At 45.3% G+C, this 27,387-nt stretch overlaps 1 protein-coding gene across 2 annotated transcripts; it reads left to right on the plus strand.

The window, feature by feature from the left end:
* Positions 1–1,025: 1,025 nt before the first annotated feature.
* On the plus strand, positions 1,026–24,508 carry LOC125694038 (putative neutral ceramidase C). 2 transcript variants are annotated; one of them, XM_048946675.1, is made up of 20 exons: positions 1,026–5,252; positions 6,579–6,712; positions 10,400–10,512; positions 10,858–11,007; positions 11,560–11,736; positions 12,215–12,342; positions 12,896–12,973; positions 14,101–14,221; positions 15,088–15,213; positions 15,585–15,671; positions 16,216–16,320; positions 16,439–16,520; positions 16,982–17,097; positions 17,383–17,477; positions 17,810–17,849; positions 18,440–18,535; positions 19,113–19,208; positions 19,463–19,612; positions 20,578–20,637; positions 21,311–22,739. In XM_048946675.1, the coding sequence occupies exons 2-20, from the start codon at positions 6,583–6,585 to the stop codon at positions 21,584–21,586; spliced, it is 2,226 nt and encodes a 741-aa protein (XP_048802632.1). In that variant the 5' UTR covers positions 1,026–5,252; positions 6,579–6,582; the 3' UTR covers positions 21,587–22,739. The 2 variants fall into 2 exon arrangements, with proteins under 2 accessions (XP_048802632.1, XP_048802633.1); XM_048946676.1 differs by lacking the exon at positions 1,026–5,252 and having other exon boundaries at positions 6,454–6,712; positions 21,311–21,399; positions 22,641–24,508.
* The last annotated feature ends 2,879 nt before the right edge of the window (positions 24,509–27,387 follow it).

Consider the following 27,387-nt stretch of genomic DNA (forward strand, 5'->3'; position numbering starts at 1 on the left):
AACAACAGTGGTGAAGGAAAATAAAAAGGCTTTTGAAAAATGTAGTTTCCTTTATGTTTCTAGTATTAATCTTAAATTTTAAGCTAGGTTTAATCTTCCCGACCTTGCCTTTGATTTTACATGTAATTGCACTGTAGGCCATCAAATTGTATGGAAACTGCATTGCTGTTGAATTGCTGTGCACCTTTGGCAAACCAGTGCCTTATCTGAAATATATACTATGCAATACATTCTGACCATGTGGGAGCTGGGAGCGGATCTGAGAAGCCCTCCTTGGAACCATCCCCAGGGCTTGAAAAATCTACCCCAAAAGTGCAGTGGCAGAGCGTGTGGCAGGGCAGGCAGCCGGCAGCCCAGGAGCTGCCCAGAATGTCCCACTGTTGTGAGTTCTTGATGGTGACAGTATCACTTTTTGCTTCTTCTGGTTTAGGTTAGGGTTTGTGGTGGTGGTGGTGATGGTAGCGTTTTATCTTTACTTTTCCGCCCTCTTTTCAACCTCCTTGAGGAATCATTCCTGTGTTACTTCTGCTGCTTTGCCTCGCCATTGCCTGGGATGCTGAGCAAGATGAGCCCGTTCCTTAGAAGCTCTCCCTGGAAGGGAGAGGATTTCTTCCTATTCCACATTTCTTGGCAAAAGCCCTTTGCAGCAGTATTTGCAGAGCCATCTGCAAGTTTTAGGGATTAGCTCTGCATGCTTTGCCTTCAGTTCACAGTAATTGTCTTTGCAAGTGTGCGGTTGAAAGCTGATTTTAAAACAGCAAATCCATCCCAAGGCAATTGCTTGAGAGAATTCACGCTCCCAGATGTAAAAGAATAAGTAGATTTTTCAAGACCTGGCATCACGCACATCAAAACCATTGACATAAGTAATGTATGGATATATGCACATGACATTAAATGGAATCTGCTGAATTCTGCATTGTAGTGTCTGACTTACTGCATGGGTCTTGCTGAACATGGCTTCATTTTGTTTGTTCACGGCAGAGCTGTGCTTTGGTAAAGCATGCTGTGCTGTCATGAGAAATAATGGGGCAGGCAGGGATGCCGAGCCCAGCAGTGCCACACTGAGTTCTGCATTTCCCCCAGGATGCTCAGGTATGATATGTGTACCCACTTCTTCTGCATTTGCTTCCTGTGATGGGCATCTGTAAGGGCACTTAAAAATAATGAGAAGTAAGGTTTTGAGGCACAGCTGTTTTTCTGGGGTAAAACATAGCATGTCCAGGGCAGACCGGAATTTGAAGGAGACATCTCCAGACGTACAAGTTGGAAAGAAAAGAAAAAAGGGCTCAGAACCGAGAAGGACCCTGCAGTTGTTGGTGTCTGGGAGAAGTAGCTGAGGTCTTTCTCTGGGAGTGGACCTGGGTGAGTCCCCACGTTGCTGCACACCGCTGTGGCTTTGTTTTTGGCTCTTTCAGGTGGGGAAGGTTTCAGGATTCTTAAAATACAAGGAGGGAAGGTTCTTGAGCACAAGCCAAGCAAAGGCAACGAAAGCTTTGCTTTTTGGTACTCTCTGCAAAGAGCACAGAGGTGGTGAAGCATTTGCATGGTGCCTCCTGGTGTTGCCTGTGTAACCCAGCAGGAACACACACTGCAGAAAATGGACTCTTGCACCAGCTCAGTGTTTTGGCTGCACCTTTGTTTTTCTCCAAACCTGAGCTCATCTGTGCTCTGAGTGTCTGCTGGTGAGCACAGAGCTGAAATCATGATGTTCTGCAGCAGGAGGTGCTTTTTGCTGCCACATTGTGAAATTTGCTTGCAGAGGGTTTCCAGCAGCATCCCCAGCCCTGCTGGTTGCCATCATTGGCAAGTGTAGGTATGGATGCATGTAGAGCAGCCCATCTTAGTCACTTTCTACTCAATTATTGTCCATAAAATGTCAGCTGGCGTTAGCTTGGGAAGGTCCTCCCCAGTTCTGTTTTGTCATTTTCCCATCTCTGGGCCCAGTGAGCAGGAAGAGATTCCCAAGAAGAGTTTCCTGGTCTTGTACTGGAGCTCTTTGGTATCCAAACGTGACCAGACACCAAGCTGTTGAAGGCCTCCAGGTGGAGGGGGTCAGCCTGGGGCAGCGTGGGCTGAAGCCTAAATTTGCTGCATGGTTTCTTCTGATACCTCCTAAGCACAGAAAGCACTGCTGGCTGGCCTGAGGGTCCCAACCTCCACCAGTCCTGTAGCTGCAAGGGTGCATCTCCATCCCCAAACATTGCGACACAATTCTGGAGCCCAAGGGTCTCTCCCTTGCAGCTCTTTGTGATGCTTTGGGTTACTTCTGTGGACCTTTGAGGTGCTGTTTCAAATCTTTGTGTACACAGAAATGGGCAATGAGCAGCAGTTGGTTTAAGTTAATTTTGGCTTATCTCAGCTTCTTGCATGTGGGTCCAGCAGCCGGGGCTGTAAATCTGGGCATGGACAGATCTTTTTGCCTGCCCATGTAGTTGAGGTGGTTGAGCCTCTGCTATCACTTATTTTTTCATTTCCACCTAGTCTTATAGGCTTCAAGGAAAACAGAACGAGAAGAAGCTCAGAGGCACTGAGGTGGCATCTGATTCTACATATCACCATTTCCACGGTTTCTCCCACAGCCCAGCCCTTCACCTGATGGAGTTACCTGCTGCTGTCGGGGTGCTTTGGCTGGGAAATCAGGAGGGGAGATCTGCGTGGTGCTGCCTGATTCACCTTGCCTGTCTCTGCCAGAGCCCCGAAGGATTTTGCTGATGGCTTTGCTCGGAAACCTTATCTGCTGTCATCAGGATCCATATAAAAGGGACTTTGGACATTCTGTATTAAATAAGCAGCATTATGCAAAAGGCTTCAGACCTGCGTTCCCTTCTCGCAGTTGGGATCCCAAGCTTTGGTGAACATCTTGAGTCTGGACAAACAGCAAACTCCCACTGAGAGCTGATCCTTGTTCCAGGCCCCTGCTATAGACACCAGCTGTGCAAAACACAGCACAAACAGGTTTGAAAGGAAGTTTCCATTCTCTGAATGCCAAAGTCTGTGGTGTGTCACTGCTTCGGGATACCTGCTGTGGCTTCCCCGGCATTATTCCCAAATAATGCGGTGTTGATGCTGCTGCTTTCAGTGTCTGCAGTGTCTGCCAGGTTTCAGAGTGGCACAACGCATTCCAGCCTAAGGAAGAGAAGCCTGGGCAACGCCGTGCATTTTTTGGGGGAAAGGAAATGTCACTCTATTCATTCCCTGTCCATCCTTCTGACAGTGCCCTGCGGAGGCAAGCAGAAACTCATGGAATTGTGCAGCAGGTCTGACCTGTCCCCTGCTATGTGCATGCAGCTCCAGTCAGTCGGTATCTTCTGGGCTCGTTTTGCTGCCTTCCTGTTGTTTAAATTCATCAAAATTAGGGCAAGTTCTGAGACAGACTTTTGGGGATAGTGAAAGCCCAAGCCTAATCCAGCAGACAGAGACACCAGCCAGCAGTATTTTGCAAGAACAAATCAGTGGGCTTTCACCCCAAATGTGAGGCCGCTTTCCATACAAATTGAGGTTTTAATTGCAATGCAAATGAGCTGCCTTTTGGCTCTCATGCTGATTCTCTTGGCCGAAACTCAGCTGGCTGTGCAAAAACAAGGCGGCAAGGTTGCTGTCCTGATGATGATGTTGGACAGAAAAGCAGATACCCTTTAGGGGTTTCTTTTCTCTGCCCAACACTTGCAACATTACCTCAAAGAGAGATTTTTAATTGGAATTTTTAACAGATGGAGCATTTTCTGTCCGTTAGGCTTGGGAATGTTGTGGTAAATTCTTGGTGGGGATAAATGGCTTCCCGGCTTGCCTCAGACGCTGCGCACCTATGGGTTACCAAAATGAGTTGTTGCAAGGAGGGGTTTGGATGAATGTCTACCACATGCCAATGAGATGAGTCAGAATGAGAATTGAGAGAAGGAAAACAAAGGGGAAGAACAGACAAATAAGCACTCTATTTAGTTAGTCTCTCTCTTTTGTGGTCTGCTCAAATTTGTATTCGCATTGGAGGAGCATCTAGAAAGCAAGGACAGATGGAAGTCCTCAGTGTCCCACCAGTACCTTTGCTTGTGTCTCCTCCATCGACTTTCCTGAGCGCCGACACTGGAAGATAAGGATGGAAGGATTCAGGTTCAGGCGGTTCATGAAGACGATTGTGGCTCCTGTGGATTTGTAAGAGAAGAGCTGGAAGTCTCTGTCACAGGCTGCCTAAAGAAGCTGTGGCTTCCCCATCCCTGAATGTGCTTAAGACCCATCCTCATGCACTGAGGATGCCCACCACAGGGGATTGTCACTGGGTGGGCTTTAAGGTCCCTTGCAACCCAAGCAATTCTATGGTTCTATAAGACAAGCACACCATCACTATACCAGCTCTTGAAAAGTCAGTCTCACAGTGAAGAGCCAATACATCACCTTTGGAAAGAGTTCATGTTCTGCCAATGCCCCGCCTATTCCCATGGCATCCTGCCTTGCAGGCTGTTTGCCACCAACAGCAGGGCCAGCACGTTCCATTGGTATCACAGCAAGGAGATAACGTATCAAGAAATCTTACTTCTCCCCACCAGCCAGCCTGAAATCTGCTGAGACTTAGCAAAATACTGGAGGGAACCTTGAATCCATGACTCAGGTTGCTCACTGAGATATTAACCCTTTGGATTAGGAGTATGATAGAAACAGGGATAAAAGTGGAAAACAGCATCTGCTTTGATGTTTGGAAGCTGAGTAGGATGGAAAAGGTATGTGGTTCCATCCTTAAATTCCCCAGTTAGTTGTAGGACCCTAGAAGGCCTTAGAAGAGTATATCCCTGTATTTGAGCTCATCCAGTGAAGTCTGTCAAACAAACATTGGGAGCAATCTTCCACAGGGACTGGGGATCACAGCAGGATCCTGCAGGCAGCTCAGGCAGTGATGAGGCAAAGAGGAGGGAACAGGCCTGCTGCTAAGTTCCTGGTGCACTAGAGGTGATCTATGCAATCCTAAAAAGGTTGTGTTGAAGAGACAGACACTGTTCATAACTTAAATGAATGGAAAAACTCTGCCTGCTTTCGCAGTAAAAGTTATTGATCTGTTTCCCCTTATCTTGCATGGAGCCTGACTCACAGGGCTATAACAGCAATAATTTTCAAGCTGGACTTTTCAGCAGGTTTCAAGCAGGAAGATGTTCCTCCAACCCCTGGGACACGTGAGAGACCACAGGTACAGAGACAGAATTGAGCATACCAAAGCCTCACAGCACCCAGAACACCAAAACCCTTGGAGGCTGCGCTGCAAGGTGAGTTTGCATGAGGTGTTGTTGAGATTCTGTGGTACTATTTTTCACTTTTTACTATTACTCTAGCTATTTAATCACTTGGAGAAATGAATGTAATCCTATTGTGTGGATGTGTTTTGGGATGGCACGGCGATAACAATTACCCAGATAGGTTGCGATATGTGATAGGATGCCAGCTCCTAGTTTCTGTACTAAAATGCAAAGCCAAGAAAGGGGATGGAAGGGAACACATAATACTATGTTTCTTACCACTAAAAGGTTTGGTAGGTGAAATTCAGCAGTGATCACAGCTGCTTTATCTCTCTGTGGCAAAAGAAACTTACAGAGAGGTCATCTATAGCAGATTTGGGTGACTGGCTCATTGCCATGCTTCCAAGACCATAAATTTCCTCTCCAATTGTGGGTCCATCCTCCATGCTGAGACACTGCCATAGGGGCAAAACACTGTCACTCAGGCTGGCGGTTCCCACATTGCATGGGGCCATCTCCAGGAAATTTGGGACCACCACCAAGAATGGAGATTCCCAAAGACCCTCAGAAATCTGCCCCTTTGGGCAGGTATGTGCATCAGACAAGGGCAGAAGCATATAAAGGAACAGGATTTGTGGCCATTTTGTGCACCTAAGTATGTTTGAAAATGCCCAGAGTTGTCTTAAAGGCTTATTTCTGCCTTGCACAGATGCTTCCAAGAAGGGCAAAAGACACATCCTAGATCTAAGTGCGACTTCCCACCCAGCAAGTCTGAAGATCTTGATGAAAATTCAGATGTCAGGGCAGGACAAATAGAAGATTTTTAATGTAGGAGGAAATGCAGCATTTTCTCATTGCCTTATTTTCAACATTTTTTCTTGTTAGTCTTTAAAATGAAATGGAGGAACAATGCTCAAAATGGGAGAAGCAAGGAGCTCTGCATAGCAGGAGAAAGGCTGGCATCTCTACAGTAGGGTCCTATCTAGGAGCACTGTCACAAGTACTACTTTTTCTATCCTGGAGAGAAATGCATTTGCACATGCCATGGAGATGTTTGTCTTGCCTCAAGTTTCCTAAATTAAACACTGTTGTGATGAAAATATTGTGCGCTCTGAGCACAAGCTGCAAAAATGCAGTGAGGCTTCAGGCATTTCCTTTGGCTGGTTGGTGAGTATACAGCCTGGCAAAATATCTGAATATTTGAAAAGACTTTTCAAAGACTTTTATTTGAAAGACTTGTTTAAGAGAGCATGCCAAGCATCCCTGTTCAGTGAGGGGATGTGCAGCGCACAAACCATCAGTGGCTCACTGCAGTGTCCTGTCTGCCATCCCACCAGCTCCTCTCTGCTCACACAGGGCCATGTGTAGACAGAGGAATAGACACCCCTACTCCAGCCTGGAGATTGTCCTCATCACTCTCCTGGTGCTGATGACAGCGGTGACCGTGGCACTCCTCGTCCTCCACTTTGTCACTGGGGAGAGCAGCAATGGCAAGTTGAGCTCTTTTGGTACAGCTCAAGAGGGTTTGCTGTGAAGGAGGGAGGATGCAGGAGGGAGTGGAGATGCACAGTTGTCAGATTTCTTTTTAAAGCAGAAACAGTGATATCCACACCAAAATGAAACAGTGACATGGTGGTGTCTCATTTCCAAATCATTCGCAGCCTCGAGCCTTTACAAGCGCGCCCCTTATTTGCACTGGTCAATGATTTTTGCTTGAATCTGAATACCAGCCCCAGTTCTCCCCAGTTCTGCAGTGGTGTGTCATTTCATGTGCATGACATGTCCTGTGGCCATGCATTCAGATCCCATCAGTCCATTCCTCCATGAAGCAGTTTGCGTTTTTGGAAAGCCTAAAACAGCACTAAAAAAAAATAGTCAAGCGATGAAGCACTTTACTGAAACCCAGAGAAGGAGAAATCTAAGGAGCAAGTCTGCACTCCTGGGCCATTTCCAGTTGCACAGAGCATGTTGTCTGTGAGCTGTGTGCCTGGACCTGCAATTTAAATTGATGGGATGCACCACAGTGTTTGCAATACCATTACCAACCATTTTATGCCTCCAAGCCCACCACCAGACTTGGGGCATTGGGTGGCAGGACCTGCTCAAAGGAACCCTTAGATCACTTCTCATATGCCCCATTCTTATCCTCTGAAGAGATAAAATATTGGTAGGGGAGGTTTTAATGGTTTAATGGGAATCTTCTTCCTTTATGCTGCTTTAAGCACGAGCAATATCTGTCTGCTGCTCCTGTGGGCAGTCTGTGGCCAATGAGAGCATATCTTTTCTCCTCTGTTTTACATGACAGCCAAGGAAAGGGCATGGTGGGAAGACCAACTCCAGCAGGGCAGGAAGAGCAGATTAAGCACACACAAATATTTTCCCATGGTCTTATCTCAGCCTCCAGTGATTTGTGGCTGTGGGATTTCCTGAAGCACAGAGAATTTACTTACTTAATTATTAACTCTCACTGTTTTTTCTCCTGTGACGCTGTCCAGACACTTTGAGCATCAGGCAGATCCCTGGTCCATAGGCTTCCTAAGCTCCCAGGAATGTTTAGCAGGTTTCAGACACGCTTTACAAAGGCTACATTAACTCTTATGATCTTAATTCTGCTTGTTCTTGTGGCCACTTATCTCACAGATTCACAGAATGGCTTGTCAGTGGGGTTGGAACTTGCTGATCCCTGAGGTCTCTTCCAATCCCACTGACATAGACAGGGTTCCAGCCACCAGATCAAGTACTGGATCAGGCTGCCTAGGGCCCCATCCAACCTGGCCTAAAACACCTCTGGTGACGGGGCATCCACAACCTCTCTGGGCTGTTCCAGCACCTCACCACTCTCTCAGTAAAAAAACTTCTGCCTGACACCTAATCTAAATCTTCCCTTCTTTAGTTTAAAACCATTCCCCCCTGCCCCACCACTACCTACCTGTGGAAAAAGTTGATTTCCCTCCTGTCTGTAATCTCCCTTTAAATATTGGAAGGCCGTAATGAGGTCTTCCTGCAGCCTTCTCTTTTTCAGGCTGAACAATCCCAGCTCCTTCATCCTGTCTTCATATAAGAGGAGCACTAGCCTTCTGAGCACCTTAATAGCCTTCCTCTTGACCCTCTCCAACAGCTCCACGTTTTTTCTATGTTGGGGGCCCAAGGCCTGGACAAAATACTCCAGATGAAGCCTCATGAGAGCAGGGTAGAAAGAGAATCACCTCCCTGTCCCTGTTGGCCCCCCCTCTTCTGATGGAGCCCAGGGTACCATTGGCCTTCTAAGCTGCAGCAGCACACTGCTGGCTCATGCTCAATTTGTCATCAACCAGAACCCCTAAGTCCTTCTCCGCAAGGCTGCTCTTAAGGAGTTCTTCTCCCAATCTCTGTACATATCTGGGATTCCCCCTGAAACCAAGTGCAAAACGTTGCACTTCGCTTTGTTGAACCTCATGAGTTTCTCAAGGGCCCACCTTTCGAATTTATTAAGGTCCCTCTGATAGCATTCATTCCTTCTGCTGTAACAACTGCGCCATTCAGCTTGGTTTCATTGACAAACTTGCTGAAGAAACACTCAATCCCATCATCTACATAATTGATAAAGATGTCAAAGAGTACTGGTCTGAAGACAGCCCCCAGGGGGACACCGTTTATTACTGGTCTCAACCTAGATATAGAGCCATTGACCACCATCCTCTGGTTGTGACCTTCCATCTAATTCTTTATCCACTGAATTGTCCACCCTTCAAATCTCTCCAACTTAGAGATGAGGATGTGGTGGGGGACTATGCCAAAAGCCTTGCAGAAGTCCAGGCAGATGACATCAGTTGCTCTTCCCTTTGTCCACCGATGTTGTCACTCCAGAAGAAGAAGGCCACCAGATTGACCAGGCACGATCTGCTCTTGGTGAAGCCATGCTGGCTGTCTCAGATCAGCTGCTCATCCCACATGTGCTTTAAGCATAGCTTCCAGGAGGATCCATTGCATGATCCTCCCAGGCAGAGGTGAGACTCCTCAGCTGTAGTTCCTCAGGTCTTCCTTTCTCCCCTTCTTAAAAATGGGAGTGATGTTTCCTTTTTTCCAGTCACCAGGGACTTCACCTGACAGGCACAAATTTTCAAATATGATGGATAGTGGCTTGGCAGCTACATTAGCCAGTTTCTTCAGTATTCTGGGATGTGTGTAATCCGGCCCCATAGCCCTGTAAATGTTCAGCCTCATGAGGCCTTCTCATGTCTGTTCTACCCTAACAGTGGAGGGAATTTTGCTCCCTCAGGCCCCACTGAGAGGGGCGCGTAGGGGAGCAAAATAGGGTCCCTATTATTATTTGCTCCCCTAGGCACCCCTCTCAGTGGGATATGAGAGACACAAGAGAGAAGCCTGGCTGACAGTGAAGGCTGGGGCAGAGAACTCATTGAGTATCTCAACCTTCTCCATATCTATTGTAGCCAGTTGTCCTTTCTCATTTACCAAAGGAGCTATGCTCTCCTTGGCCTGTCTCTTCTGAATTCTGTACCTATAGAATCCCTTCTTGTTGTTTTTACCATCCCTCACCAAATTCAGTTCCATTTGTGCCTTGGCTTTCCTGATCCCATCTCTGCATGTCTGCACAGCATCCCTATATTCTTCCCAGGTGACATATCCTTGCTCTCACTGCCTGTACTTGCTCTTCTTTTCCCTCAGTTTGACCAGCAGCTCCTTGCCTAGCCAAGCCAGTTTCCTGCCTCCCCTGGCTGCTTTCTTATTCTGAGGGCTGGGGAACTCTTGCTTGTCTCAGAAATGCATCCTTAAAGGCGAGCCAGTTTTGCACCACTCCTTTGTCTTTAAGGGCAATCCCATCCAACAATTCCTTAAACAAGCGTAAGTTTGTTTTCCCAAAGTTCTGGGTCCTCAATCCACCCTTTGCCAGGCCCACATTCCTCAAGTTCATGAACTTGACCAGGGCATGGTTGCTGCAGTCCAAGATGCTTCCAATCTTAATTTTTTAAATGATCTCCTCTGCATTGGTGAGTGCCAGGTCCAGCAATGCTTCACCTCTAGTGGGTTTGTCCAACACCTGAAGTTGTTGTCAATGGATCCCATGGGACTCTGGATTGCTTGCAGCTTACTGTGCCATTTCCCCAGTAGATTTCTGAGTGGTTGAAATCCACTCTCTCCCATTGATTAAAATAAATTCCCTATCTATCTTATTATAGATTATGATAAACCATCGCCAACCCAGAAACCACCAACAACTGATGGCTCTGGAAACTACTTACTGGGTGTAGGTCGGGCAGACTGCACAGGGCCTGTAGCAGAAATTCCTCTGGTATGTATGGGGAATTGCTCAGAAGTTCAGTTAAATACTGATTTTTCATCATCCCTCAGTGTTGCAGTGGGCTTTTTTGTTGTTGTTGTTTGTTTGTTTGTTTGTTTGTGTGGGCTTTTTTTTTTTTTTTTTTTTTTTTTTTCCCCAGAACTTCTGCCTTACAATCTCTGTGTTCGCAAACAGTTGTCTTCATTAATCATTATGTGAATTGTTGTGTAATCAAAAGGCAAGATAGTTGCATCTCTGAGTTAAAAGATTTCTCTGATCTTCTGGAAAATATGCTTAGAAAAACATATGGAAATGGACACATCCCGTATTTTGTCTGGCGGAGCTCTTCCCTTCCAGATGGGCTATGCCAATCCAGACCAGGTGGGTGGCGGACTTCTCACACGCCTCTACAGCCGAGCCTTCATCGTGGCTGAGCCCAATGACTCCAGGAGAGTGGTGTTTGTCAGCACTGACATAGGGATGATGTCCCAGAGGCTGAGGCTGGAGGTATGTGGCTGGAAGTCTGCAAGGTCTGAGTGGTGGCAGGTGTTAGTGTTAAGGCTGCAGACATTACAAAATGATAATGAATCTAGCAGCACCATGACTGTTTGCTTGGGAATCTCTTTGCAGCACGATCTTGAGAGATGTCCTGTCTCTTCTGAAGAAGAGCTGCTGATTCCTGAGGCTTTTCTCAGCAGAAAAATTATCAAAAAATATATGTGACCTTGGTGCCTGAGTAAATCTGAGTTTCTAGCACCACAGAGGACGAAAGGAGATCCTTGAGACATGGAGACTCCATGAATGACTTAGTGTGGGCTGCAAGTTGGCCATAGAAGTCTTCGCTTTTAGATATATTATTGTTTAATATATTATTATTTTAAGACAGTTGTCAAGTCAACAACTACAACCTACTTGTTTGGCCACTGGTATAGGAGTATCAGGTGGAAAATGAGGAGTGAGGAGCTGGTAGAGAGGCTGGGTTTACTGCAGGGCTTGATACAAATCCCCACAGCCCTTGAACATGAAAAAGGGGTTTTAGGACCATTTCTTTTCCCTTAGGTGTTGAAGGAACTGAAGATCAAGTATGGCGAGCTGTACAGAAGGGACAACGTCATCCTGAGTGGCACCCACACGCACTCAGGGCCTGGTGGTTACTTCCAGTACACACTCTTCTGGATCACTAGCAGAGGGTTGATCAAACCAAACCTCAATGCTATAGTGAATGGCATTGTAAAGGTAGGGGTCACAGGAACTGGTGACATAAAAGTCCGTGAACACAGAAAAGGTGGGGGAGATGCTTTTGTGACCAACTCGCTGTGATGTTCATGGTAGCACCTCACAAGAATGCTGAGGATGCAGCACCTCTAAATCAAAGGAACCTCTAAATCACAGAACAGTTTTGGGTGGAGGGGGCCTTAAAAATCCTCCAGTTCCAACCACTGCCTTAAAATACACTCAAAAGTGGTTTTCTGCTTGCCAGTGAGATCAGGTCAGAAAACAAAAGACTCTTTTTAGAAAGAGGTGGTTATGGCTGATTTTGAAATGTTGCTTCTAATTAGCTTCTAATTTTCTAAGATTTCCAGCTATTTAAGAAAAGCAAAGCAAACAAAACCCCCAAAATCCCAAGAAAGTGTTAGAATAGGCAGGGGAGGAGTTCTCCAAATAATCTCATATATTTTTCACATTTGTGGTCTAATATCCTTCTGATTTTCAGAGCATTGATATAGCACATCAGAACATGAAGAGAGGAAGGCTTTTTTTAAACAGAGGCATGGTAGAAAACAGTCAAATCAACCGCAGCCCTTACTCGTATCTCCAGAATCCAGCATCTGAACGTAGCAGGTAAACTCACCTCAAAAATGAGAGAGACACTGTGTTGGGAGCCAGTTGTCTTTACAGCCAGCTTTTCCTGGTCATTTATAGGATGGTTCAAAAGTGGAGGCAAGTCCTCAGCAGAATGACACTGTCACCATCCTGGGTTGTCTGGCATCTGCATTCCCAAAAAGGAGTTGTATGTGCAGGCTTGGAAGTTGTGGTTCCTTCCAAGCATGTGAGGCATTGGCTAAAGATGTGACCTTCTGCATTATTAAAAACAACAGAAAAAGAATGTCCTTAGTAGACACTGTATGTCAGGCAGCATTAAAATGCATGAGGCTGTATTTGAAGAGAGCTCCTCTCTCCATCACTAAAGGAAGCAGTGACTGAGGTCAGCAATGACCATACTTCTTGCTTTATATTCACAGCTATTTTAGGATGGTCCTGTAAGGTCTCACCATGTCCTGGTAATATCTGTAATATCCTCTTTGTTTTCTTGCACAGTCCAGTGGAGATTTAACAACGTGGAGTCTGACTTTGGCCCTGGTGCTAATGTGATTTCTCCACTTCATTGTCCCAGGTACTCAACCAACACAGATAAAGAAATGGTGATGCTGAAGATGGTAGATGAGAATGGACACGACCTAGGACTCATCAGGTACTGGCTACTGAAGAAACACTCTTCTCTCCAAATTCACATAAACCAGAGAATATCAGGAGTGTGGTTCAGGGGTAGTTCTGTAGTTCCCTGCTTGCACAAGCCTTCCTGCTTTTCAGGAAGATCTACATGACTTTCCTATATACCATTCTTCCCAGATGGTCAGTAGAGAGTCTCTGAGGGAAGAACAAGTTATGGTGAGAGTCCTTGAGGGTGTAAACCAGGTCAGTGTCTCTCATCTGCTCTGGAACTGCAATGGGCACTTCTCTGGTTATGGCTCCTACACTGTGGCTTGCAGAGGAGCCTGGAAAAGATGACCAGAGTTGGCCTGCCCTGATAGGGGTGCAAAAACCTCCTACCTGCTGGGTGTTGGATGTTTAAGGCTCGTCCATCTCAACAGTGTAGAACAGGGGATGAAGATCACACTGCCAGCCCTTGAGGCTCATTCAGCACCCTATATTTCAATCAAAGCATGCTGTTCCTGGTGCTGGGTGCCTGGTGCCCTTTTTATGACAGCCATCCTATCAGCACATGTTCTTGGCTGCTCGAAGTTCAGAGCTCAAGGCTGGGCCAATGAAGTCAAAGGCAGTCCTGAAGCCAATGGTATGATTTCTCCACTCAGAAACCAGAAAAGAGTCTGACTGCATTAGGAGCATTTTCCTCTGTGATTTTCTCCATACTTGTGTCACAGTCAGTGTGATGAGAAAAAAACAAGCCTCAGCAGTTTTATGATACGGTCTTGTCCCACCGGCTGTCATGCATAATCATTAAACGTGCTGTTTGACAGCCTCTGCCCAGTGAGAGTTAAGCAATCTGCTGAAAACGCAGTTTTATCCATGGAGGGAGGGTCCTTTCGAGCTGCGGTGAACCTTGGAGCTCATTTGGGGTTCAATTAACTCTCAGTGGCCCTGGTGATTACTCTGCCATCTGCACACTCATGATCTGGCTCTTCGTGAGTCCTGTTCATGATGGGAGAAGATGTAAATAGCTCTGCCCTTGTTAATCCAGCCCTGGGCACTGGTGGTCTGGCTTTTTATTTCCCCGTAGAAAATTCCCATAAGTCAATTGCAAATATTTAGGTAGATGCATTTAAATAAAGGATTTCCTTATGTATGTCTTCTCTTCAGCTGGTTTGCTGTGCATCCTGTCAGCATGAACAACACCAACCATCTTGTCAACAGCGACAACATAGGCTATGCATCTCTCCTGTTTGAGCAGGAGAAGAACAAGGGTGTGCTTCCTGGAGAGGTGGGAGCATTTTCAGATGATTGAAAATAATGGGGAAAAATAGTGCAATGGGGTGGAAGGGTGATACTTACCATGGTCCACAGCAGGCTCCTTTGAATGGTGAAATAGGACAGTGGGGTAAATGCAGCAAAAGGAGGCTGAAGATGCATCCTTTGATCTATTTACTACTGGAAACACTGGAAAACACCAGAAAGGCAAGCGTGGGATAGTAGATCCCGTACACTGTATATGTAGTGTAGGATCAAACCTCTGGTTACTTGTTTCCTGTGGCTTCCAGCTGGTTCTGTCTCCTGGTTTTCATATATCCAGATGCAAACACAGCTCCTTTAGAAAGTATTATTTCCCTTGACATAGTGCATGGTTATGGATGCAAGTTGGTGCAAGCTTACATGCACACAAGGCTGTATGTGTGGACATGTTTGCAGGACTTGCCATTCAGTAGTATGGTTGGCTGGACAGTTTCGTCTAGCAGTCTCACAAATGACTAAAGAGCTGATAAGTTAAGAAAATAGATGCTGTTGACACATGCCATCTCCAGAAGGGGGGAAACAAGAAGATGAGCTGAGAGCTGAGTTCAGCCACACTTGGTGTGCACCCAGCCTTGCTGCTCTCGACGTTTTACCTCCTGCACCCGTACCCACTGGCTCTCACCCTATAAATCTGTCATGGTGAAAGCCTAGCAGAATGAAAAGCTGGATGAGATTGCTGCAATGAGCGTGATCAGTAACACACAGAGCTGGGGATGCAGGGCCACATGGAAGGAAGAGGTAAATTGCACGCTTGCAGCCCCAAAAGAAAGAATGCAGGCAATGTCTGCAATCACTGCAAGTCAGTAAAACCCATCTGACAATATCTCTGTTTTACAGGGCTCTTTTGTTGCTGCCTTTGCATCCTCCAACCTGGGGGATGTGTCTCCCAACACCAAAGGTCCATTCTGCATAAACACAGGGGAATCGTGTGATAACCCACAGAGCACCTGTCCTGTTGGGGGGGTATGTATGGATTGCTTGATCCACATAAATTATGACAAAAAAGAAAGCTTGAACTGGAACTGCACATACAGCACTGTGTGGTGTTTTCCTACAATTCTGCATGTAAAGAACCCCTTTGAGACTGCTCTGGGCACTCCTTCAATAAACATAACATGTGTTGTCCTCCCTGTTTTCTGGCCAGGCAGCCCAGATCCAAATGTGTCATGCTGTGAATTTGCAGTAGTGCTGTAACCCAACTTCCTACGTTTTAGGTGGCTAACAAGAAGCTATTAATTCCCACGTGAAGAAAATCACTTTTGCCTTCACCCGCTTGGCAGCAAAATGCCCTCCATATTAACAGGCCACTATCATTTAAGCACATTTCTTAACAGGCATCAATGTGCATGGCCATGGGACCTGGCACTGACATGTTCGACAGCACAAGAATTATTGCACAAAATATCTACTTGAAAGCAAAGGTGAGTGATGTTTTGCTTTACAAATGTGCCCGAGTGCTCTTATTACAAAAACAAATGTGCATTAGTCTGGGCAAATTTCTTGCACTTGCTCTTTCTTTTAGATTTCTACAAAATCCATGTTAGTATACTTAAAGAAAATTTCCCTATTATTCAAAAAGTGCACACATCTATTTAGATGTTTGATCATAGGCCTTGCAATTTGCAAATGTTTTTCTGAGATCTTAATCTCTTCCTTGCTGCTGCACAATGCAGGTGTTGCTCCCTTACAGTTGTCCCTCCAAGTGCATGCAGCTCAGAGATATCAGGTGGGAAAACCAGAGATGTTGGAGACTCCTGAAGAGCTCCAGGACACCATCACATGCCACTTACTGGCATCACTGGAATATGTCAGGGAGTGGAGATACGACTCTTCTAGATGAAGCTCAGAAGGGCTGGATGCCCGATTTATCCTTCCTCAAGGAATTCTGCCTATTCATCAGGCCTCCCACTCCAGCAGGCCCTGCACTGTGTCCTGCTTGGAGTGCTGACTTGTTACGTCCTCTAGGAGCTGTACATCAGTGCTACCCAGGAGCTCACTGGGCCGCTGCTCTCCGCTCACCAGTGGGTCAACATGAGTGATGTCCAGGTGCAGCTCAATGCCACACACATGGTAAGAAGGTTTGAGCTCTCACAGTGTGATGAGACAGACTGGAGGGAAGTGGCTTTAAAATCTCTCTCTTGTAATTTGTTTTTTTTTTTGTTTTTTTTTTTCCCCTCTTCTGATTAAGGTTAAAACATGCAAACCAGCCTTGGGACATAGTTTTGCTGCAGGGACCATAGATGGAGTGGGGGCTTTCAACTTCACACAAGGTGATCTGGGGAGTGGGTTTCAATGTGGCTTTATGCACATAAAAGAGGAGGAGGTGGGGCATGTCCCATTTGGATTCAAATCCTACTATTTCTTTAGAAAACATCAACAGCACATTGAGCCAATTCCACTAGGTGATGCTTTGAGGAAGGTGTGGCCTTAAAGCCCATGCAAGCTTGTCTGTGCTCATTAGAGAGATCCTGGAGAAGGATGTGGCCCTGCCCTGCAGGAAGGGGAGCTCTGAACATGGAATGGGGAGGAAGAAGATCTGCTTCAGGGCAGTCTTCCAATTTTTTCTCATTGCCCTGATGCACAGCTGGCATTTCAAACCACCCCAGAAAAGGAAATGGTTGGAAACAGCTGACCTGGCACAAGGAAGGGGTGGGCAATATATGAGGCTTCTGTCTGCCAGCTCCTGCAGAGGCTGTGCAGCAGTAGTGTTGAAGAGATTTTTTTCCTCCAGGCTCAGTAGAAGGGGACCCATTTTGGGACAACATCCGGGACCAGCTCCTGGGAGAGCCATCCAATGAAACAAAGGCTTGCCACCAACCAAAGCCAGTCCTCTTTAGCACCGGGGAGGTAAGAACAGAGCAGCATATGTGCTCTGAGCCTGCCATATTGGGTGGGATTCTGCATTTCGTTTTCCAGAGCCACATAACTCTCGAGTTCTTGTTTTCAATTTCTTTTTAGCAGACATTCATTTTTTTAAAAAGTGTTTTTTTTTCAAGCTGAAATGCTGCTCAGTGGTGTTCAAGAATGGTGTTGTCTGTGCTATGGGGTGGCTTGAAGCCAGGGCTAGATTGGTTTTTTTTTTTTTTTGCTACTTTTCCATAGAAGTCATATCAACTTATTTTTCTGTCTCAGATGACTTGGCCTCACCCCTGGCACCCTGACATCGTAGATGTTCAGATTGCTACTATTGGGTCATTGGCAATTGTTGCTGTTCCTGGAGAGTTCACGTACGTATTTCTTGCTCCACTTATCACAGCTGAGAGCATTGCTATTGTAGAAAAGGAGAGCAGGCTAAAAATTGTCCCCCATATACGCACTAGCTCTGCAGGCTCCACATATATATATCCACTGCACTGAGTTGCCTGTATGCTGTCTTCTCTGGTTCCTTGGAGATTCCCATTCTCTTCTCCATTGTATAAATGAATGAGATGGAAATGAACGTGCTCAATGAGCTTCTTGTGGCCTCTCCTCTGTCCTGCTGTGCTGTGTGGTGAACAAGTGACTCCTGCTTAAGCCCCTCGGTTTCTGTAGGCTGACATTTTTCCCTTAACATCCCTAGGACCATGTCGGGACGCAGGCTGCGGGAAGCTGTTAAAAGCGTGAGTTGTCAAAGACGAGACTTCCTGATGGGGCACTGCACCTGGAACTTCACATTTCTGGATCCTTCTGATCTTTCCCTCGTCCCCTCCCAGCTCATGCCTTACAGAGCTCTCCTTCTCGTGGTTCCTTCACACTCACATTGTGTGCACTTACTGATATACAAGAGAAACAAACATCCTCCCCAAGAGGCAAACTAATTAGATTTCATTAAGGTAGCTTTTCGTGGTGGATACATCTCATTCTCAATTTTGGTCTGAATACTTAATTTTGCCTACTGCTCCCACAACACATTGAGGCTATCTCACACTGTTACATTGCCAAGATATTTAGGAGAATACAGATATCAGACTTCACAACACCCTTAAACTAATTGTATTCACTGGAGCATGAGGTCATTTTTCCTCTCTTTGTGTAGAAAGTGAAAAAGGATCATTAATACACTTGCAGTATGGCTTTCATGAACATCCAGCCCCATACCCACTGTAACTTTGTAATCTGCCCTGGTAAATAATAACATTACAATATAATAACATGACCATGCATTAAGAAGTTGATAAAAGATGAGTGATTTATTTATTTCCCTTCTTAGGAATTTGGCTCTCACGGTACAGTAGGAATGGATGTTGTAATTGCGGGTCTGTGTAATGTCTACACGCATTACATTACCACCTATGAAGAATACCAGGTAACTGATTCAGATTTTCCTATATGAGATAATAATTCATGTGAAATTATGCACACATAGAGTACTTTTCCTTTGCTACGAAAAACTGAGGATTCTGCAGCCACAATCCCAACACAACCTTATTTATTTTGGACTAGTCAAGATGGTGCAAGTGCCAAAGTGCAGACCATTTCCAAGATTCTGGAAACTGACCTGGGAGGAGATGTTGGGAGAGCTGGGATTGTCCAAACCAAAGAGTCAGAGGCAAAAAATTATAAGCCTTTGAGAGAGTGAAAGAGCTATGAAAAACAGAAGAGTAACAGCTGGTTCTCCCTGTTTGTGATGGATAGGAGAAAGAAGAATAACCTGAAGTCACAGCAGAAATACCTGGGCTAGCAGTGGGACTGTCCCCTAGCAATAAGGTGATTGAGATGCAGGAAACCAACTATTTAAATAAGGATTATAAATTAAATATTAATCATTAAATAAGCCCTTGCAGGTACAGTACTGTTCTTGTCTTGGTGCAGCTGGATGAGACACATACACTGTTCAAGAGTCCTTTCAGCCCCCCCCCTTTTCTAACTTTGTCCTTTCCTAGGTTCAACGATACGAGGCGGCATCGACTATTTATGGACCACACACCCTTTCTGCTTACATCCAGTTGTACAGAGGAATTGCAAGGGCTATTGCTACGGTAATCAATATTTTCTATATGCTATATGTTTGGATATGTATTTGGATAAAGAACCAGAACACTGATGTGATTCATAATCCTCAAATGAGGAGCTACGAGATATGGTTTAGTGGCTTGCAGTAGCAAGGGTGATAGGAGGACAGTTGGACTGGATGGTATCGTAGGTCCTTTCCAAGCTTGGGATTCTATGATTCTATAATGGAGAGAGTGGCTATATGGACTGACGTATAATGAACACATCTTCCCTCCCACAGAACACAGTGCAGGACTTGCCAAGTGGCCCTGAGCCCCCACTTTTCAATGTAACCAGCCTGACCTTGGTGCCTGCTGTCACTCCCGATAGAGCACCAGTGAATAAGACATTTGGGGATGTGCTTCAAGAAGTGAACGTACAGTATCGAGTGGTGAGAACTTCAAGCATTTGCTAAAACCCGTTTAGAAAATAATCTTTAAATGCTTAATTATCTTGCTGAAGTGTCTGAATTTTCTAAACTGTGTGGTGATCTCAAACCTAAAAGACATCATTGCTCTTTTTGGGCACGGGTGAAAAGGCAGATTTTAGCTGTACCCATCCATGCACGTGTCATGCACTTCGTTTCTGTATCTTCCACATGTGCACAAGGTCAGAGAGCGCTCTGGAATTCTAAAAGCTCCTTCAAAATGCCTCCTTTCTTCCTTATTTCTGGTAACGAACCAAACTTACCCCTTGACCATGAAGTTTTATTTCTGCAAAATGGTTAAACACGCTAGCAATTTTCCAAAGCAGCAGTACTCTTCAGATCAGAGTAGCAGAGGAGAGACAGAGTTTTCATACCAATGTAATTGTACTGAATATGGTTAAAATTAAGGAAAAATTAAGTCCTTATGATAATCAACATGAAGAACATTCTCCCTTCTGCTTCTACGTAAAGTAACTGTTGATAATGAAGTGGTCAAATACTGTACAGTGATTTCTTTACAAGCAGAAATCAGGACGCCTGTGATGTTTCTGGGGTGGAATGTAAATGAAATAAAAATGTTAGAAAGGGTTGAGTTCTCAATACCTAAAATGTAGATAAGGAGTTCAGAGCAAGAGCTTTCATTTCAATGCAGTGTCCAGCAGTAAGATAGGAAGAAGGCAGGGAGTTATTCTTAAAATCTGACCTATTTCCTACTGTCTTTTACAAAGAAATTGTACATGCTGTGATGTTTGTCCAACAACCAGGAAAGGGGAAGGCACGGAATGCCAGTTCATGATATAAACTGTTCACTGCTATTGCAACAAGTGAAATTATTTTAAGACAACAAACAAAACACTCTTAAGACATCTTCAAAGGATGTTATTAATGTGCTGCTCAGACTTTAACATAAATTTCAATTTCCCCCTCAGGGAGAAGTTGCTGCAGTAACTTTTGTAGGTGCAAACCCCAGGAACTCTGCAGAGAACACGGTAAATATAACACAGAAATGTTGGAGATGGAGATGCTAAGGATTAGTTAATGTTTAGTTAGTGCATCTGCCCTATGCATTTAACTCACTGATGTTCTTGTTTCGAAAGGAGTAAGACCATGTGCTTCCAGTGCTTTTTGTTTCACTGCAAGTTCAGAAGACAGTTTTTCCTATAGGGATTTCCTTTGAGAGTTCACTCCAACAGAAGATTTTTGGATTAAAGTCCTTATTTTGGACTTTTGTCTGTTAGAGACCATGTTGGCTTGTATTTGACATATTAGATATGAAACCCACACTCAAGGTCATATACAAATCATCCATGATCTATTCACACTATTGAAGTTGAAGGTACTTATGCCATGCAACAGTCCAGTATAAAATGCCCTCCAGCTGGAGCAAGAGTGGACTCTAGTCTCCATCTTGTCTGCTCAGTGCATCCATTTAATTAGCTGAAGAAAGTCAGAAATGTAAATAATTCACTCCATCAGTCATCTAAGACAGAAACTGGTCACAAATAACTTGCCTGTGCAATGGTCAAGTACTTTACATATTCCCTACTTCATTTGTAAGTTTAAGTTCAGAAGCATAGTCCCTTTTCCACTTGAAATGACACAGAAGAGTAGGGACTTGCCTGTTCACTCAGCCTCTGGCCAATTCTTTTGTTTTTATTCCAGACTGAACACAACTTCCTGACCGTGGAGAGATACATGAATGTTACAGGGAGCTGGCAGGTGGTACAGAACGATGCCTCTTGGGACACCAGGTCTGTGTCCCTAACACTGCTTCGCAGTCTCTGCATGGGCTTTGAGTTTAATCCAACCTTAGGTTGGTCTTGTTCCTTCAGACAGTGCTCTTTGGGAATACATCAGTCCACATTCGTTTGGTTAACGTGTCCAGAACAAAACATTCAGCCTTCCCCTTGGTATATCTTCTGCAATGAAAGCTTATAAATTTGAGAGTGGTATACTGAAGAGTAAGAATTGGAGCAGGATCAGTGTTCAATTTGTTCACAGCCTACATCCATCCATCCATCCATCTTTAGTATTGTGCTAATGGATAGGATACCAAATAAGAGGCCCAGACAACAGTAAGGCTTTTATAGGAGAAGACTGTCTGGTTTGTTGTACATCATAGAGCAGAAACAGATATCAATTTTAAAAGTCTATAAGAAAAGAAAATCAAGGTTGGAGATGTCAATCATGAGGAAAAACAGCCATTATGCAGCAAAGTTGATGTCACCTTTCAAAGCTATCCTAGAAGCCAGTATACAAAGTACAAATGTCAAGGGAGTCTTTGGTCAAACTTTTCATTTTGAAGTTACTCTCCTGCTACAATAAACCGAGGCATTTGCCAGTCTTCCCCTGCACCTCTAAGAACACACACACCAACCAATAAGAAAGTGGAAAACATCCATATTGAGATCTTCTGGCATTGCGACATCCTACCGCATATAACGTCAGGCATCGGAGAGAGTGTTCTAATTTACTTGGGACTTGCTGGGCTCTGTCTTGGTGTTCACAACAGTGGAGCATCAGACCAGACCCCACATCTGCAGTGTGGGCAGTTATCGCTGCCCTGGCACTGCTCAGGAGGATGGGCAGCAATTTGCCTGGCCCTGCCTTTTGTTGAAGGCAGAAAACAGAGATAAATGGTGGCCAGATCGCCACGAGCTCATCTGCCCAAAGTTCTTCCCAGGTGAGATCTAGGCTGAATTCTAGTTCCTGGGTCCCAAGGGACAGAGAGAGGATGGTGGCACAGGTCCATCAGCACAGGTCCATCACAGCAGCGTTTTGTGGTCACAGCATTACACACAGCCTAACACTTTCTAAAAATTTGTCAACCCTGTAGAGCTTGGGATTGGCTTGCTGGTTGCTGCTCTGATAGCCTAAATATATGAGCAAAAGGGTAATAGTAGCTCTTAAAATATACTTAGCTGGAACACATTCATCTTATGTTAAAACAAATGTATTTTCTTGCTGACTCCAGTTCGGTCTTGCCCTCTAGGTTTTACTGGACCAAAGGGTCGTCTGGCCAGAGCAATGTGACAATTGAATGGCACATCCCTAGCAGCACAGAGCCTGGCATCTACAGGATCCAGTACTTCGGGCACTACAGGAGGCTGCTCAAGCAGTTCTATCCCTTTGAAGGCACATCTGCAGCATTTGAAATTACAAACCTGTAGCCAACTGTTTTCATTAAAGGAATTGTTGCCTCTGAACAGTAGATTTGATACCCGTGATGTTCAAATGAACACCTGGGAGGTTTTCTGTGGCATTTTTCCTCTGTAGGAAAAATGTTGTTGTCGCTTATGTGCTTCTCGTTGTCCTTTGCTGTGCAAAGCTCAGCTTTTTGCAAAGTTTTGACTTTTACCTGCAATTCAGCCTCATTAGTTTGATATATTTTCATTCAAATAGCACCTGTCCCAGATGAATCTCACTGATTCTTATTGTACTAAAAAATGAACTGTTTTTCTTTACTCACTAAATAAATGCTTATTGATCGTGAATAGGCTCTCAGAGAGAACTAATGAATGATGAGACCTAATCCAGACAATAACACAGTCCATAAAATTGAGCCCAGTCCATATAGCTGGGAAGAACTGCTGAATTCATAAGACATCAGAAAAGAAGATGTCTTAGTTTCAGCTGGGACAGGATTAGGACAACTGACTTAAATTGGCCAAAGGGATATATAAATGGTATTCCACACCATTACGACATCATACAGGAAGAAATTTGAAGGGGGTGGGAGTTCACCTCTCTCTCTCCCGCTTCTCAGAGCCCAGTTGGGCACTGTTTGTCAAGTGGTGAGCAATTGCTTGCGCATCACTTGTTATATGCATTCGCATACATACATTTGTCACAACTATTATCCTTTTCCCTAGTAGATAGTTTTATCTCAACTCACAAGTTGTGCTTTGTTTTCCGATTCTCTCCCCAACCCACTGGGAAGGGGTTAGTGGGCGAGTGGCTGTGTGGTGCTGAGCCATCTGTCTGGTTGAGCCACTGCAGTCATTTTGGCACACAGCACAGAGCTTGAAGGGTTGAAATAACAGCAGATCTGACCTGACCATGTTAACACAGGGTGCTGTGGTAGTTTGATAATTGCTGGTCACAGTGTTAATTTGGAGCTTTTTGAGAATCTTCTCATGGAACTATACTGTGTAGCACCTTGCTTGCTGTTTATTTTCCCTTCTGCATCATTTGTCAGCTCTGGGGATGGGATTGAGGAACACTCTGTGGTCTTGGCTTACATCATGATAAAAATAGCTGCTGAGAAACTCATCAGAGAATCACAGAATTGCTCAGGTTGGAAAAGACCTTAATGATCATCAAGTCCAACCGCAACCTAACCAGACTACCCAACTCTAACAACCCACCGCTAAATCATGTCCCTGAGCACCACATCTAAACAGTTTTTAAAACACATTCAGGGATCAGGAGCCCATTCCAGTGCTTAACAACCCTTTCTGTAAAGAAGTTTTTCCCGATACCCAACTTGAACTTACTCTGGTGAAACTTAAGGGCATTTCCCCTCGTCCTGTCACCTGTCACCAATGAGAAGAGACCAACCCAGCTCTCCCTGTAAGCCCCTTTCAGATATTGGAAGAGAGCAGTAAGGTCTCCCTTCAGCCTCCTTTTCCCCAGACTAAACAGCCCCAGTTCCTTCAGTCTCTCCTCCTAGGCCATGTTCTCCAAGCCTTTCCCCAGCCTTGTTGCCTTTCTTTGGACCTGCTCCAGCACCTCCAAGTCCTTTCTGTACTGAGGTGCCCAAAACTGAACACAATACAGGAGGTGAGGCCCCACCAGTGCTGAGCACAGGGGCAGGATGACTTCCCTAGTCCTGCTCACGACTCCATTGCTGATCCAAACCAGGATGCCATTGGCCTTCTTGGCCACCTGGGCACATTGCTGGCTCATATTCAGCTAACTGTCCATCAGAACACCAAGGTCCCTTTCCATCAGGCAGCTTTCCAGCTGCTTCTCCCCAAGCTTGTAGGGTTGCGTGGGGTTGTTGCGTTCAAAATGTAGGACCCAACACTTGGCCCTATTGAAACTCGTGCAGTTAACCTTGGCCCACTGATCCAGTCTATCCAGTTCCCTCTGTACTGCCTTTCTCTCCTCAGGCAGATCAACACTCCTTCCCAACATGGTGTTGTCTGCAAACCTACTGAGGATGCACCCAATCCCCTCATCAAGATCATTAATAAAGATGTTGAATAGAAGCAGCCCCAGTATTGAGCCCTGGGGGCCACCACTCGTGACTGGCCGCCAACTGGGTTTAACTCCATTGACTGCAACTCTTTGGGCCTAGCCATCCAGCCAGTGTTTCACCCAGTGGAGCATATGCCCATCCAAACCATGGGCAGCCAGCTTCTCCACTGAGGATACTGTGGGGGACAGTGTCAAAGGCTTTACTGAAGTTCAGGTAGACCACATTGACAGCCTTACCTTCATCCACTACACAGGTCACCTTGTCACAGAATGAAATCGGGTTTGTCAGACAGGATCTACCATTTATAAACCCATGCTGACTGGGCCTGATCCCCTGGTTGACCTTTAACTGGTCCATGATGGCTCCCAAGATTATCTGTTTCATAAACTTCCTCAGCACCGAGGTGAGACTGATAGGTCTGTAGCTACCATGATCTTCTTTCTGGCCCTTTCTGAAGATGGGCATCACATTTGCCAGTCTCCAGTCCACTGGAACATCCCCAGTTAGCCAGGACTGTTGAAGGATGATGGAGAGTCTTGGCAACCAGAGCTTGGCAACCACATCCGCCAACTCCCCCAGTACTCTAGGGTGCAGAACAACTGGCCCCATCTGGACTTGTGAGTGTCCAGCTTTTGGAGCAGGTCCAAAACCATTTCAACATAGATTATGCAGGGTATAACGTGTGTGTCCTCAGCACTGCAGTCATCTTTGGGTTTCAGAAACCACTTTGTGGAGGCTATTAGTTATTGGACACTTTGCTTTGTCTCCTTGGGGAGCCCAGCTATAAGGAGATAAGGAAGTACATTTTCCAGCAGTTCCTCAGCATCCCTTTCTCTTTCATTTTCCTCCTTTCCCTAGATTAGTTACAATAGCTCTTGAGAATTTTGAATATCTGTGGGATGTTCAAATTAGCATGCTCCTATTGCAATGTGTTGTGAATGTGTTTCAGGTTATGTTTAAGTTTAAACAATTATTTAAAAATAACCCAGAGATCTCTGCCCTGACACAGGATAGATCTGAGTGGCTGGGGTGGTATGAGCAGGCATGTAGAGCAATGAACACAGCCAGAGGTTTGAAACTTCACTCTGAACAGCTGCAGAATCATGAAAAACTAGTGGAATATTTGGAAAAGGACTGCGATCACCCTGGCAATCCTAAAGAGACATAAATCACTGCAGCATGCTGGGACCTGGCCCATGCCTACCGAGCTCAGCATCCTCAAGGGGAAGAAAATAATTCAAATCATTCTGAAAACCAGTTTTGCCATAAAGCAAAGTAAGGTCAAGGAACCTGCACAGGAGATCCAGTTCTTAGGAACAAAATGGCAAGATGGATGTTTTCAAACCCTCAAAGATGTGATCAATAAAATAACTGCTATGTCCCCACCAACTAACAAAAAAGAACACTCCAGGGGAGACTTGAGGTAAGCCCCTGTGGTTTTGGAGCCAGATATACATAGGATGTGAGGCCCACTATACTGCAATTGAAAAGCAGATATTAACAGCATATGAAGTGTCCAAGCAGCTTGGAAATGTCTGGTACTGAAGCACAACTCCTCTTGACACCCTGACTGGCTGTGCTGGGCTGGATGTTTGAAGGAAGTGTCCCCTCCGCACGTCATGCTGCTGATGCTAAGTGGAGTAAATGGGTCACACCCCTCACACAGTGGGCTCAAACAGGGAATCCCATAGTTGTCCGGGAATCTCAGAATCTTAAGGACTGGCCCAAAGGCAAAGATTTTGTAATATCACCAGAAGAGAAGGTGATGTGCTGAAGAGTCTCCGTTGTATAACAAACTGCCAGAAAAAAGGAGATCTGGGCATTCAGGTTGTAAAAGTACATCATGTAGGTGCTCACGTACGCGAGTCGTGCAACTGAAGGACATCAAAACAGCCAGCAGGTGGATTGGGCCACTAGGATTGAGACAGCTCAGGTAGAACTGGAGAGGCAAAATAAGGGTGAATTATTTCTAGCTTGGTGGGCCCATGTCACACCAGGCCATCAAGGAAGAGCTGCAACGTATAGACGGGCTTGGAAATGAGGGGTGGACATGACTATGGATGCTGTGGCACACTGTATCTGTGAATGTGAAACATGGGCTGCAAGGGAATAAAACCTCTTTGGTATGGAGGACAACAACTGAAATACAAGTATGAAGATGCATGGCAGTTAGGGATCACAGTCCCACAAACATACCATGGCAAATGCTATGTGCTACAATGGTGGAAGCAACCACTTGCTGGCTTGAAACATATCCCATGCCACCACCTGAAATGCTACCCTGGGTCTTGAAAGTAAGTCTTGTGCTAACATTACCCCAGAAAGAATGGAATCATGTGATGGGACTCATTTCCAAAACAATCTCATAACCACATGGGCCAAAGAGCACAGCACAGAATGAGCATATCGCATCTCCTATTGTGCACCAGCTTCAGGATCGCTGAATTACGCAATGGACTCTTGAAGGCTATGCTGAGAGCAGTGGATTCTGGAACATTCAAACACTGGGACACGTTCAGCAAAAGCCTCCTGGCTA

Source organism: Lagopus muta, chromosome 5 (assembly GCF_023343835.1).
Source record: "Lagopus muta isolate bLagMut1 chromosome 5, bLagMut1 primary, whole genome shotgun sequence".
NCBI classification, from domain to species: domain Eukaryota; kingdom Metazoa; phylum Chordata; class Aves; order Galliformes; family Phasianidae; genus Lagopus; species Lagopus muta.